The sequence below is a fragment of the Rousettus aegyptiacus genome, unplaced genomic scaffold, assembly GCF_014176215.1.
Source record: "Rousettus aegyptiacus isolate mRouAeg1 unplaced genomic scaffold, mRouAeg1.p scaffold_m13_p_17, whole genome shotgun sequence".
In the NCBI taxonomy this organism is placed as follows: domain Eukaryota; kingdom Metazoa; phylum Chordata; class Mammalia; order Chiroptera; family Pteropodidae; genus Rousettus; species Rousettus aegyptiacus.
In genome coordinates, this window is record NW_023416292.1 from 33203452 (window position 1) to 33218482 (window position 15031).

A 15031-nucleotide genomic window follows, 5' to 3' on the forward strand; every position below is an offset into this window, starting at 1 on the left:
TGATCGACCTGTCACCAAGGGGCTGGCTGTTCACCCCGGGGAATAGTGCCATATCGGGGGTTCTGTGTTGGTCTCTGCTGTTGGCTATAACCATAGCAGGCTTGACAAACGAAAGCCTGTAGTGCCGAGCCATGCATAACTTGTGTTTTCGCCACCATGAGCCATTGGGCAAAGACAGAAATGACTGGAGGAAATGGTTGGAGAAAGGATGTGGCATCTTGGTGTCCTGACCATTAAGATCCCGCTCTAAAAAGGTTGTGTTTTGGTGTAGGAGATGAATATTTTCACACTTTGTATCAGTTTAGAACGGTTCATCCACATTCGTCTTCCCCAGACTTCCTCATCACCGATTTTCCAAATGTGTTTCCTCTCATACCCTGCACATCAGAGCAAATCGTTAGCCACAGCATATACACCCTTTTTTTCAGTGTATATCTCTGCCTTAAGCCATCTCTCCTTCCAGGCAAAATGAGCAACCATGTGAGCTGCTCAAAACTCTGTACCCTAGGAAGATTTTCCTTTGCCACTATCCTTTGTCCTGAGTGGGGCAGTCCCCTCTTCGTGGAGCAGTAGTACTTTTCACCTTCAGACAGTCGATCCACAATCCTAAGGGTTTGCTCTGCAGTCCATCTTCAGAGGCTGCCAAAGGCTCCATACAGTGTCTGTGGCTCCTACAGTGGCCGGATACTTCAAGCACCATTGGATGTGATAGTTCGTATGGCCCAAGGGGCAGATAACTTTGCACAGCAGCATGATCTTATTGCAGAGCCTTCTTTTATTCTGGATTCTGCTCACAGACTTTTGACATTTTTTTTTGATGGATTCGAGCAGCATGTCCAAATGAAGGATATGTTATTTTCAAAATCCAGAGAGTCCCTTATTTTTCCTGGTAGGAGAAGCCAGAGGCAGCAAACTGCTTTCACCTTACAGGGATATTTTGACATGCCTCAGGTCACTGGGCCCCTAGAAAATTTACCAGGGTGGCAAGCTCCCTAATTGCTGTGGGACTGATTTCCCACCATCTGGCACACATGTGTCTTACCGAACTATCTAGAGTGCTTGTTACTTCCTGCTCTTGAAGGTGTTTTGCTGACCCTGCCCTGCCAGTTGAAAGTAGACTGAGTAGACTGTTTCTCGTCAGCTTTACCACCAGGTGTGTGTGTGTGTGTGTGTGTGTGTGTGTGTGTGTGTGCGCGCGCGCATTTGCCATATCAATAGCTGCATTCCAGATGCCAAGGGATGTCTCTGTTCGGGGAAAGAAACCATGTCTGGAACAGGATCTGAAATTGGAGTCAGCCTGATAAAGTTTATGGTAATCCACTGTCATTCTCCAGGATTCATCTGTATTCTACACAAATAGGCAAGTTGAAAGAAAATATGGTAGGAATCATCACTACCGTATCCTTCAAGCACTGACGGTGACACTGATCTCTGCAATCCCTCCAGGAATGACATTGCCTTGGTCTTAGCATGTTAGTAGGTACAGGCCATTTCTAGAGGTTTCCACTTAACATTTATCACCATAATAGCCCTCACTGCATGTGTTAGTAACTGATAGGGAGTGGAAATGAGAGTAGCTCTTTGCATTCCTATCCCTAATGATTCACTAGCAAAATGCTATTTCCCATTCCTAAAACTTTGGGCACTGCTGGTTTAGAGTCTCCAAGAAAAGAACGTCTCCACCGGGGGACATAAGAATGATTCTATTAAAATGGAAGCAGAGATTGCCACTTGGCATTGGGTGACCAAGTAGTTGCTGCCATTAAACAATTTAATGAAAATAAAGAGTACAGTGGGGTTAGTCGGTTGCTTCCAAGTGCACTCAAGAACTTAGAGAAAGACAATATGAGCTCAGGGCTTTAAATACCCAGCTCAAGGCCTTGGTAAGAGAGTAGGATTATTCTTTGATTGCCTTAAACACACACACACACACACACACACACACACACACACACACACCCAAAAAACCCTTATTTGCTGTAGCTGCAGGATTGCGATTTCTGAAAACCACACTCAATGTAGCCAGGTGGCATGTCCAATTGTTAGGGCAGGATCCTGGAGACTCAGTGAAGTGTTTATGGAAGGCTGTTACCTCTGCATCTTGGGATTGGCCTGGGTTTGTTTATTAGTCAGAAGGGCTGGGAGTTGCTAAGTAAAGCTTGACTTGGAGTGAGGAAACATGAGCTTAGCCTGGGACCTGCTGGCACTTCGAACCATGACACGCTTCGGAGAGTAATTGCTACTGCTGCACTTCTCTGCCTTCCAAATTATTCACAAATTAATCTTTGGCCAACTCTAATCTGGAACCACGCAGGGAAGGATTCTGGGAAATGTAGTTTTAGCTTACCCAAATCCAAACAGTACATAGCCACCACATGCCATTTATTAGCCACTTGATATTCAGAAAATTACTTAATGTCTTTGAATCTCTCTAAGTCTCTTTACATATCAGAATTTGGACAGTGTCTTCTGGGACAACTCCCTGGGTTTCTGGAAGACGCCCTGTTGCTGTGGATCTCTGACTTACAGGTCCCTTGGGATGGGTGATATCTTCTCTCACTGGCCACTTATGACACTCTCTCAGCCTCATGACTTCTGTCTGGTAGTCTTTCCCTGACTGGGGTCACCCTTTTGGGCAGCCCTCTTGGGCACTCCACATTGGCCCTTGGAAAACATACAAGTATCTGTGCTCTGCTAAGCTCTGGAGGTACAGCTCCCTCCCAAGATAGTTTTCAAGGTCACAATCTAGGCCAGCGAGCCAGCCACAGCCACTCGTCTTCTGATTATTCTTCAGGCCTGAGTCCCTCTGTTTCCCACCTGCCAATCAATTCAAATCAAGCTCTTGGAGTTCTTTTCTGCAATCCCCACCTTACATGGGTTATAGTGAGAAAGAATCAACACCTAAACTTTCCCCCTGGCTGGTAACACTCCAGACAGATCATAATTACCACCTGCCTTTCAACCTAAACTCTTAGCCTTCTCATATGCAGTCTGGAGGTGGGGAACATTTATGTTACAAATCTGTAGAAATAGTCTTAACATTTTGATTTAGAACGTGGGAGTAATTGAGAATAGTTGATACCTATCTTTCTTTTCCTGACCTTTGGGGCCTCTGCCCCAATTCTGAGACGGGAAGAGTCCCATTTAAGATACTGCAACCTATATAATGAGACTAGCATGGTGCTTGACACATGGTAGACATTCACTAACAGAAGTTACAGTGTATTTATTACCAGTCACCCAGCACGTAGGTCAGTCTAGCCTTTGAAAATGGCTAAGCCAGACTGAAGGGGTTTGTTCCCTCATGTAAGGCTTGAAAGGCAGTTGTCTGGTCCTCCTTATGCCAGTCTATATGTCTGTTCCAAGTACAATGTTTACAGCCATCTGAATCCAGTAGCTTCTGTACCCATGTACACACCCATACACAATGACAGATCACAAACCCAAGGAAGTCAGGAACCAGCTTGGCTGCTCATTCTGAGGTAAGGGAGAAGCGGGCCCTCCCTTGTTCTGGAGCCCATCTCAGCCACAGCAGGTGGAGTGGGCACGAGCAGTTGCATGCTGGGCTTTGGGCAGCCGGCATAACCCGGTCTGACAGATAGGCCGGCATCTGTCTTGATTAGTCAGCCTCTGAACTGAGCTCATTATATATTTTTAATATCAGCCTTGCTTACGAGCGTGGAGAAGCTCAGATCCACAGATGCACAGAAACACCAGCAGCATGCATGCATGCATGCACAATTACATCTTCACACATGAGTGCCCCGGAGTTACTTTAAGTTTAAAAGTAGAAGTTACATGAACTTGGAAAATATGACCTGTGCTGATCTGGGGTGTAACAACATATTAGGGAAGCATTCATCTGCTTTGAGACTTTCTGTTGGTCTCTGTCTTCTTTATGTCTTCATTTCTTTGGTTGTTAGAACACACAAGTGACACTGGAAGGGGTTAAAGGGGACACAGGCACAGCCTCCAAAAAAAATCCCAAACCCAGAAACGGAGCCATCATTTTCCAGATTAATACGGATGTACTGAAAAAGGTTCAATAAAAAGTCTCGGGCAGGAGTTGGAAAAAGTTTTCTATAAAGGGTTCACTAGTAAATATTTTAGGCCTCATGGGCCATACGGTCTCTTTACAATGACTCAGCTCCGCGCTCAGAGCAGGAAAGCAGTCATAGACAATAATAAACAAATGAACACAGTTCTGTTTTAACAAAACTTTATTTACAAAGTCAGCAGGCCAGATGTGGCCCCTGGGCCTTAGTTTCCAGACCCCTGCACGAGGGTCTAAACCCAGAAGCCATCAAGACCGGCTTTGCAGGTCTTCCAAAGGTTGGTAGGGGCTCTACTCTGTCTCCTCGAAAAAGGACAAAAATCAACTGTTTTGAACGCGGCATCAGTTTTGTTCTGATTATTTTGTGCTATGGTTTGGTGTTTTGATGTTCTCCTGAATGAGTGACCTTAATTCCTCCTTTTCGTCCTGACTTCCCTCTTTCCGTGTGTACATCTCTAAATGCTTCCCATTCTTCTTCGCTCTGTCCCCTTGCACTTATGGGTTGGGCGATTTTAGAATGAGTCTCTTTCACGTCCATTCTTGCTAAAGCCTGGCTGCTTTTCGGCCTCCTCATCTGTACTAGAGTCAAGAGGCACTGCGCAGTAGTGTAAACAGCACTCGTCTTGATCACCAGGCAGGACATGCCACCAGCCAGCTGTGTGACTTTGAACAAATCACCTAACCTCTCTGAGTCTCCTTTTCCGCATCTGTCAAGTGAGGGAGGTGGCTAACTGATCTTTAATGTCCCTTTTAGCTCTAAGCTTGTAATTTTAGGAAACTGCAGCCTCAACTCCGGGCAACTGTCTGGGGCCATTAATTAGGATGTCACTCACAGACCTTAATGAAACTGCCAGGAGGTCACAGAAATGAGCCACACGATCTCCTGGAGCTGGGGGCCTTCCTAAGGCCTTCATGGCTGAGGGCGTGAGGGCACCAGCTCACTTCAGGGAATCCGAGAGCCCATCTGACTCGGAGAAAAGGAAGACGGAGGACTCCAGGACCCCTGTGCTCCAGGAGAATCATTTTGCATTTCTAAATTGCGGTTGCAGTGCATACGAAATGCACACAAATATTGACTAAGTTGGAAATAGGGCCCTAGGGGGAGCTGCTGTTGGGAGGTGGGATGCTTTCCCTTCTCCACCCCACCCTTCTGCGTGCGGGTCTCCGGGCTATGTAAGGGACACCCTTCGAAGCCCACCAAATTAGCATCTGACTAGGTCAGGAGGAAATGGAGACTTTGAGGGGTTAAAAAAAAAAATGAATTAGCAGGTTCTAACAGATGCCAAAGGAAAGAGGTCAGCTCTGTGAGCAGGGATGAGAGAGGTCAGGGAGCCTCAGGGGGCTTGGACTTTGGCTGAGGCCGGGGCTGGGGAAGGTGGGGGGTGGGTGCTGTACAGCCTTATCCCACTCTCTCAGGTTCATCCCCAGCTCATAGCCCCCGTGGCTTGTGGACCAGGCCGATGGGCAGGGGGCAGGGGCCCTCTCCCTGCCTCCACGACAGAATCTCGAGGGGCGGGGAGGGAGTGGAGAAGCCCATATCCTGGCCTCCAGGAGAGCGGCTCTCATTGTCTGACTCTGCTAAAGCTGTCTATTTGTAGCCTAAATAATTCACTCACCAATCTCTCAAGGAGCATTAGAAGAAAAACAAAACCCAATGCAGACCTCAAGCTCAGGTTCCCACTGCACCTAAGCCAGTCCTCAGTGCAGAGATGAACGATGGCCTGCCTGCAAAGGTTCACGGGCAACCTTCCAGAAACAGCCTGGGGCTAGCCTTGGTAGTCATTGAGCTAAGAATATTTTTTATATTTTTTAAAAGGTTTTTTTAAAACAAACAAAAACGCCAAAGGAAAACACACTAAAAAGACTGTATGTGACCTGTGAAGCCTAAAATATCTACTATCTGGCCCTTTCCAGAAATTCGCCAACCCCTAATGTACTCTGCAGTCTCAAAAGCGGTGATGCCAACCTTTGACCTACTCCTTTACCACTCCACCCCATGACTCTGCATGGGCAGAGATTCAAAGTCGTCAGAATTCTGATATTTAAAGTCTAGTAAGAAGATATCATCGCTGTTCACCCCATCACCAAAAACAAAACAAAACCAAGATGATAAACCCTGAAAGGGGGGGGGGTGGGGAATGGTCTTGGTTCTGCAGTTCGGGAGGGAGGGAGGGAGAGAAGCAGGGAGGGGCCGATACTCAGCCCCAGCCCATGGACAGTACATTCAGCATTGTCTACACTGGCCTCTGTTGGCACCCCTGCTCCCTGTACTCTGCAATCCTGGTGATCCCAGCTGACCCCAGCAATCACTGAGGCTGTCATTCTCTTACTGAAGAGATACCCAAGTAGCCCCTGTCTCTGAGTCCCTGAAGCTTGTACCAACTGTCAGCCCTCAACCACCCAGCCCAGCAGGGGCTCTCCTCCTGCCCAGCCAGGCCTTTGAAGGGAAAGGACTCTGAGCAGCCCTGGACCCCACCCAGACCTGCCATGGATCCAGAGCCTCCGAGAGTTACAGCCTAAGGACTGTGGAAGAGATGGGTCGGAGTGAGCAACGGGGCTGCCGGTTCCAAGTGCCCCAGCTGTCAATGGGCTGCGTGAGCTCTGGGCGATCATGGGGCCTGTTCGGAATTTTCTGAACTGAGGACGAAGCGGAGATCCAGTGGCCCCACGTCCTGGTGCGTAGGTATTCTGGATCAGTTCAGACAGGAGAACAGTGACCTTATAAAAGTTCCTGCTCTAGGGTCTCCTGAGAAAAACGTTGCTGCTGTACAGCTGTTCTTCGCAGGGTTTTGTTCTTGAGAAAAAAAAACAACAACATGGAAGGCCCAGGTCGGAATCCACATCCAGGCTGAACTGAACGGTCACTAGTCTTAGAGATCTGGAGGCCCCAGCTGTGAGGCCTTGGGCGAGTCACTTCACCTCTCTGGGACTCAGTTTACTCATCTGTCCAAACAAGCAGACAAACAAAAAGCTGGGGTGCTTGGATGGTGATGATTTTAAGGTCCTGTCCACCTCAAACCCAGTGACCTGGCCAAATCAGGCCACGCCTCTGCAGAAACTTCGCTGGAAGCCATCTGGCTTCATCTCTGTACCCCTTCCCAAGCCAAGCCAGTCCCATCCAAAGGAGACGCAGCCAGTCTGGCATAAGGGGAGGGCGTTCTCCTTCAACGCGTTAGCAGCTCGCTGGGGATTCAGACTGACGTGAGGGACGCAAGGGGTTGGTGTTGGGTGTGACCTCTCGCCTTTGTGCAGCGGGTGGCCGAAGAGCTGTGGGAGTCTCACCCCCAAACCCCCAACGCGCCCACAGCCTGTGGCCTAGAAGCCAGTCTGAGACCGCACACCTTAATCCAAATTGCCTTTCGTTAACTCTCCAACTTGACTGGACATTCCCTGAGGGCAGGAGTTGAATCCTGACCTTCTTCCCTGTCCCCCAGGAGAGCCCAGCGCAGCACTAGGGAAGTGACGAGATCTGTGCGGATCCCCCGAGCAGCTTAACGGCTACGCCCCTGGGAGGAGGGACGCTGCGTTCGGCTCAGGGCGCGTGTCGCGGTGAGTGAACCTCCACTCTTGCTGGGTGATGACCGGACACCATGCTTCAGTCCGTGGCTCAGTCAAGCTGTCCCGTCCAGGCTGTGACCCAAAAGCTATCGTGTCACCTAGAGAGCAAGTGACGGGGGAAGGTTAGAGAAGGGAATGGATACCCCCAGGATACGCAGGTCATGTAGAGGTCACTGCTGCCATCCCTTCCTCCTAGAGTGGTCTAGCCCGGGAAAACGTGGCTAGGTGGCCGCACAAACGTAAATCAGGCACGCCTCACCACTGTGCGCTTCAGAATCGCTGCCCCAACTGCAAGCACAGTGATCTACAGGCTCCAAACCCACACGTATAAAATAGTCACAAATATCACCAGCTCTGTGAGGGGTCTCACTCTCCTCTAGTCTTAAATACACTCAGAATGTAAGTCTCCTTTGCCTGCCTGCAGATACAAAGCTCTTCTTTATACCCAGCCACACTTTTTAGTGCTTCTGTTCTGCGCTCTCTGAAAAGGCTGCTCTCTTCAGAACGCTGAAGGCCGCCTTTCCGTCTCCGTGCTTTGGATTTGTGTGCTTGCCTGCTACGTGTGGTGGGAGGGAGGGGTAGGCAGAGGCAGAGTTCCGGCTTACCCCACAGGGTCATCACCTGTACCAACCAACGGTGATGACAGTGAGATAACGGATTAACCCCGACCCACTGTGGACTTGCTAACGAGTTTGATAACACTTTAATTAGCCCTTGTTCTGCGGGGCGGGCAGCAAACCGTGAAAATAATCACCCTCGTGGGTCACAGCACAGCAGCTCCACCGGCGGAAGGTGGGTGTGAGTTAGGAAATCATGGGGCTGTTGGGTGGGGTCAGTGGCAGGGGTGGGCGGGCAGAGTGGCCACTGGAGAGAGTCCCCTCTGACTTATCTGGAGGATTTCCTCAATTCTCTACTTTGTCCTTGTGGACCTGACACTTTCCAGAGGCAGAGGCTCACTGCAGGCAGAGGAGGAAACCGAAGTGTACGACGCCATCGGGAAATGTGCCCGGGAGGACACATCAGATTTCAGATCCAGAAGCCCAAACTTCAGTCCCCAGAGTGAAGACAGACCTTGGGGGACTGTCCAGAGATGTGCCCACAGGGTTCACAGACCTCACCTTGAAACATGGACATCCCCCCAGGGGAAGGGGGAACGGTAGTGGGGGGCGAAGTGTCCACCCCTAGATACCTTGGTGGTTTTGACTTTGTGTCCACTGCTGCAGCTCCATCCCGACAGGTCGGGGAGCACCTTGCACTCCTCCCCCGGCAGGCAGGGCTCCATCTGGCACCACCACTTCTGCAGGACGATGGAGGCTGTGGGAACAGGGGGCAGTGAGGGCAGCGCTAAGCTCTCTGCGAGTACAGCGTACAGCCAGGGAAGGAAGGCGGGTCTGTGCAGGATGCCCGCCCACCCCTGGCTCTGAGCCTCTCCCCAACTCGGGCTGAGGCCGGAGCTCTTAACCATATCAACCTCAATCCCACCGACTCCCGCATTTCACCAAAGACGGCTCAGGGTGAAGGCAGGGGACGTCTCTAAGGCAACTCTCAAATTGAGCCACCGTGTCATCAGCAGAGAGGCACAGTCTCAACACAGCCCTCAGTGTATGTGAGCAGGGGTCCACGGACCGGGAGTGAACAAGCAGGCATGCGTGTGAGCACCCGCGGGCACGTTTATAGCGCTGCCACGTGAGTGAGTGTGAGGAAATGAGCAGGGGGGGGCCTGTGGGAAAGGGGGTGGGTGTGGAGGAACGCATGGGTGAGCGAGACACAGGTCCACGTGAGGCGAGGGGAAAGGCTGGCTTGAGGACGGGAGGTGGGCGTGTGTCAGGGGCTGGGAAGGAGCAGCGAGTGAAGAAGGCAACGTTCGCAGGAGTCTGCGTCGGTGTGAGCGCCAGGCAGCGGGTGCAGATGGGGGGGGGGCAGGGCGTGCGTGGGACGGGGGTTCTCCTCGTGTAAGAAACGAGCGTGGTCACCTTCGCCTCCCTCTCCCCAGAGCTGCCCCCTCACTTAAGACTTGACAGGAAAGCCCTGAGATGGGGAAGAAATTGTATTCCCAGCAGATGGAGAGGCCGAGACAGACCTCCTTCTCTCTCTGATCAGGCCGTCCCCTCCGGTCTGGCCTCTCACTCACCGTCCACGCAGGAGGGCTTTGCCCGTGTGGTGCCCGCCACCTGGCCAGAAAAGCAAGAGCATTTGACGGTCTGGGATCGCTCCTCGATGCGGTTCCGGTTGCAGCAGCGATGAGAAGCTGTCACCTCGCAGGTGCCCTGCTTCACAGGGACTGAGGAAGCCCGCACGAGATCAGACGCCCAGCCCAGGGCCATGACCGTGTTCCCATCCCACCCACCCTGGCTTAGGGGAGGAGGGAACAGATGAAATCTGCCTGCAGCTTCAGGGTCCCTGTCCCTTCTTCCCCAGGGAGGCCGCACGCCTCACCCTTTGGCAGGGCCTGGTCCTTGGGCGGAAGAAAGATGGAGTCCCACACCAACCCCCACCTCCCCGGCTTCCTCTGGGTGAGGGCAGGGGCCCAGGGCTTACAATGCGTGGGGAGGATCATCCGCTTACACAGGCTTTAGCCATCGCAGAAGGAAAACCACAGAATTAGGCCAGGAGACTGGACTTAAGCCCCCACCCGAGGGCGCCTCTCCCTGCACAGCCCCTTCTGGCCCCAATGGGAAGGCGTGCGATGGGTCTGCCCTCGCCGTCTCCGCTGGAACAGAGGAGCCAGGGCCCCTAGACTCTGCCTCGGAGACCTGCCTGCTGAGGAATGGGGTGGGGTGGTGTCCAGCTCTTCAGGTGTCTTGGGAAGCCCCCTCCCCAGACCTTGCCACCACCCCCAAACCTGTGGGAGTTGGAGGCTGCAAGGAAGCCGAGGCCAGGATGGTCCACAGCCAGGCCAGGCAGAGTGCCAGCAGCCAGCTGCCCGCGCTCCAGTTCCACGAGGCCCTCTCAGGCATCCTGCAGAGGAAAGGGTGCACCTTGCTTGAGTCCAGGCAGGGCTCCCCTACCCTGTCCCAGCGCCCAATCCCAGCGCCTCTGTGCCAGGCACTCTGGGAGGCACAGAGGTGGGTAGGGTGCACACCTTGTCCCCAGGCAGCTCTCAGCCTGGCATAAACTCACTGTGGAAAGTAGAGAGTATTTTCCTAGCAGGAAAGAGAATGGTGACAGAGCCTGTCCTGCTGGGAAAAACGCAGAAAGCTTTTGGGAGATGGCATTTAGGAGGGGTCTTGAACGATGAACGAGACATGATCCCACGCAGGGCTTTGACATGGGAGGAACAGAAATGCTGACTCCCGTGTCTGAAGCACTTGACCCCAGGCACTTAGCAAACTTGGTCTTGAATCCTTCAAGGCTATCCTACAAAGTGGGATTATTTGTGCCTGTTTTACAGACGAATAAACTGACACTCAAAAAGCCTGGACACAACCTAAACAACTGTCAAACAAGGGCTGGCTAAATATATTGGGAGCGTTTGTGCAAATGCAGTCCCATCCAGGCAGCTGTGAAAAAAAAAAAAAAAAGAATGAGGAAATGCTTTATGTACCAAGGCACGCAAGGATCTCTAACCATAATCCACCGTTAAGAGAAGAAAAAAGCAAAGTGCAGGGTGGTGTGTATAAAATGAGTAAAAGGGAGGGATTATATGTGTTGCTCAAGTACGTCTAAGCCAGCTCTGGAAAATATAAAAACACTGGTTGCCACCAAAAAGGGGAACTAGTTGGCTGGGTGATAAAGGTAGAGGGAGACTTATTTTCCTACCTATCGCTCTTTTATGTTTTGGGTTTTGAACCATACAAATGTAATAACAAATCAATTTAAACAAATATAAATTTGGAAAGGAAGAATGGAAACAGGTTAATAGACGTCAAACGACCTGCCCAAGGCCAGGCAGCAGGTGGGTGGCCGAGCCCAGAGCCCAGCAGCCTGCTCTATTTGCACCTTGCTTCTGCTCTCTTCCCCTTCCTTCTCCCCCGTTTCTCCCATCCTCAATGGCTCAGGCCTCCCCAGTCTATCCCAGAGGATGGACTAGAAATGGAGGGAGTCCCTGGGAAGCAGAAGCGCAGAGCGGCTGGGAGCTGCCTGAGCATAGAAGGTGCCTGCACCGCCCTCTCTGCTGCACGGCGGGGCCCCTGGGCCGTCGCTGGGCTCCCTCGGGTGCCAGCACAGCACTGGGAACACCAGAGGACAAGGCAAATGCCAGAACCTGGCTGCCCTCTGAGATACGGTGCTGGATCTCTGTCCACTCCCTTCTCTATGTCCTCACTTACCTTTATGGGGATCTTTCAGCTTCTGTCTGTTCATCCACTGACCTCAGACTCACTCGACCTAGACAAGTAGGAAAGATTCTTGGGTGGTTGCAAGGGACAGACAGAGCTCATGGTCCTGCAGGAGGTGAAGAGGGGCCTGGGTGCAGGCAAGGGGCAGTTTCTCCTTTGCCCTGGGACTTTGCAGGGGTCCCTGCAGACTCTGGGAAATGTGGGGTGGTGAGGTTGAGAAGAGTAGCTGAGAGTTTCTCTGTCCCAGGAGGGAAGCAGGGCTGATGGTAGGAGGTGTCTAAGAGCCATCACTGTCACCTCCTGGCCTTGGGATGGAGCTTAAGCCAGAGCAGGGTTCCTGAGCGGAATCAGACAGGATGCTGCCCAAAGAGGCGCCTGGGAAAGACCCCTGAGGTCCCGAATCCTCTTCGCTTCCACCTCCTACCTCCCTCGCACCTGCTTCCTGGACTCATACGGAGAGGGCTCGGCTCTGCCACCTCACCCCCATTCCCACTCCAGAGGGCTATAAAGGAGGTCCTCCAGCTCCTCCAGCCTCAGAGGGCCCGGCCCCAACAGCGTCTCCATTTCTTCATAATACCTCTCCTCCTTCAGCCTGCAAAGGGAGGTGGACTGAGGCAGGTAGGATGGTGGGGGCCGGGAAGGACTGGGAACCCTGTGTCCTAGCCTCTGGAGTGAGAACCCAGAGAGGACCGCGGGGCAGGGGAAGTGGTGCCCACCCGGGGCTCGGCTGTGCTCTGTGGGCAGAGAGCTGCTCATTTTTCTAGATGCATCTCTTCTCTGAGTGGGTGTCCCCATCAGGAACTTTCCGTTTGATCACTACAAATGCAGTTTTGTCTTCTCCCGGGCAGTTCCCACCCCATTTCTCTCGGAGCTGCCACACCCTCCAACCCCTCTCCCCCATCTCTCCTGTGAACCCCAAGACCCAAAAGACCTGCGGGGCGCGGGGGAGGCGGCATTTGGGCTGGGTTCTCTGGCATTCTATTCCCTTCCTCAGAGAGAGCTGGAGAAAGCAGCTTCTGGGATTTCCTCTCGGGCTCCCACACTCTTGCCTCAGTTTCCCAGCATGTTTTCCTCCTACCCCAGGCCAGGCTACGGGGAGGCTGAGTTAGCAACTGGCGTACCAGCGCGGGGTTGAGGATGTGAACCATGAGAAGCTTTAACCTTTAACCTTTCCCTACCTTCTCCCACCTCCCCCTCCTCGCCGTCCCCGCCCCGCCCCCACTCAGTCCTCCACATTCTGAGCCCCACCCCTAGGACCTACCTGCCCCCGCGGCAGTGCCACTGGTCCCGCTGCTGGCCTGAGGTTCTCCTTGCCCCTGGGCCGGGGCCAAGACTCGGAAAGGTGACTTCCGGCGGGAGCGGCCAGCTCGAGTGCTGTCTAGTGCCGAGCCCTGAGCCCCTCACCAAGTTGCTGCGCCCCGGAGGCGGCAGAGCTCCGGCCAAACTGGCATCGCGGTCACGCGGGGCCCGGCTCCGGGCACGGGGGAGCTCCGGGTCCGCCAGGCCGGCTCGGCAGAGCTCCGCCGGAGTCCCTCCGAGGCTCCCGCCCGCAGGCCGGCAAGCACGCCGCCGCCGCCGCCGCCTCGCCGGGGCCGCCGGGTCCGCCAGCCCCGCGCGGACGCCGTCGCCTCCTCCAGGACATTGAGGGGCGCGCGTGCGGCGCTCGGCCCGGCGCGTTGCAGGCGCAGCGGCCCCTGGCGGCCGAGGCAGGACGAGGAACAGAGGCTCCCTGGCCTCCGCGGTTCCTTAAGGGTGAGCATCTCCCGGGTGCGGGCCGGAGTCACTCAGAGAAGTCCCTCCAAACGCTCCAGGTGTGGGGGCTTCCGGGAGGTGAAGGGGACTGAGTATGATGAGTGATTTCCCAGACCATCGGGGTTTTTAAGCTTTGAAGATTCCAGGTCTGTACTAATACGGTAGCCACTAACCGTGTGGTTATTTAAATTTAAATAGAAATTAAATAAAATGTAAAGATTGGGCTTTTCATTCGCACTCACCACATTTCGAGTGCGCAATAGCCATTTGTAGCTAGGGACCACTGTACTGGGTGGGGAAAATGAATATCATCCTCATTGCACAAAATTCTGACAAGCCTCTTTTAGATTGATATGTCAGCCTCTCAAAAAGGTTAAAATTCAGGCGGGAATAGCAAATGATCTCTACCCTAGGAGAGGTGTCCTCAGGGGCGGGAAGGACTAGCTAGGGGAGGTATGAGGGTAGAGGCAGAGCCGCAGGAAGGCTACCACAAGCTGGTCCCTCCGGATGAGGGGTGTGAACCCCAATTTGGAAACCAAACTCTGAGACTCAATAGACTCAATTTCTTCATCATAACAACTGCAGTGTAATTGCAATTTTATAACTCTTTACAGGGCAAGGTTTGGATGTGAAAGCATTAGACCACTGGGAGGAGGCGGTCTGTGAATGTGTCTCTTTACAGGAAGGCCAGCCCTCTTCGGTTAAGAGGGCTTTGGGATGGGGGTAATGGGGAAGAGAGATGCAAGGGAAAGCAGCCCAGTTCTGAGCTCTGAGCCACAGCACGTGGCTGGGGATAAAGGAACCTGTCTTGAGGATGCCCAACCCTCCTCCCTAGCTGAGGCCTTGCACCCCTGGTAGAGCCAGCCACTGAGCAGAGGCTCAGTTCCCAGCGGAGGAGAATATTTCACAAGTCTGCTTCTTCCCACCTCACCCCCCCCCCCCCACTTTCTCCTTCTCACTGTGCTGCCTCAGGGAGGAGTAGAGGTGATGGCCTTCTCACCAAGTTCTGGGGCAGTCTGAGGACGGAGGAAGTGTGATGATGCCAAGAAGAGGAAGTGAGAGATTCAGGGAGAGGAGAGCTTTAGAATTTGGGTATGACCTGAGGGTTGTTCTGGAGCTCGAGAGAGCTGTTGACATCCCTGCTGACCATCTGATGTGTCTCTGGGACATGGTTCTGTGGCCCACTTGCAGCCACACCATGCTGGGTGCTACGAAGAGCAGGGATTAGGGATCTGGGTGACAGAGAAGTGGTAAGCAAAGTGTCCCAGAAACACTGAATAATAAAAATAGCCAGAATGCTGTATTTTTTTTCTCCAGTCTTTGGCTTGCTGCTGCTGTTTATGCCATTGATCTGAGCGCTGGTTACAGTTTTTCTCAAACAGAAAGGAAC

General features: G+C 52.8%; 1 protein-coding gene across 1 annotated transcript; it reads right to left on the bottom strand.

The window, feature by feature from the left end:
- Positions 1-4202: 4202 nt before the first annotated feature.
- Positions 4203-13479, bottom strand: TAFA3 (TAFA chemokine like family member 3). The gene is made up of 6 exons (XM_016124431.2): positions 13151-13479; positions 11881-11938; positions 10455-10570; positions 9744-9893; positions 8802-8926; positions 4203-7710 (listed from the first exon to the last, which is right to left on the bottom strand). The coding sequence occupies exons 3-6, from the start codon at positions 10567-10569 to the stop codon at positions 7699-7701; spliced, it is 402 nt and encodes a 133-aa protein (XP_015979917.1). The 5' UTR covers position 10570; positions 11881-11938; positions 13151-13479; the 3' UTR covers positions 4203-7698.
- Between the last annotated feature and the right edge of the window lie 1552 nt (positions 13480-15031).

What these genes read in the sequence shown, in the direction of transcription:
- TAFA3 (XM_016124431.2), bottom strand. Translation starts at nt 10,569, where the DNA reads ATGCCTGAGAGGGCCTCGTGGAACTGGAGCGCGGGCAGCTGGCTGCTG. An exon ending in GCAGCCTCCAACTCCCACAG is followed by an intron (nt 9,894 to 10,454) that starts GTTTGGGGGTGG and finishes GGGCTTCCTCAG; the next exon opens with TCCCTGTGAAGCAGGGCACC. An exon ending in AAAGCCCTCCTGCGTGGACG is followed by an intron (nt 8,927 to 9,743) that starts GTGAGTGAGAGG and finishes CTGTTCCCACAG; the next exon opens with CCTCCATCGTCCTGCAGAAG.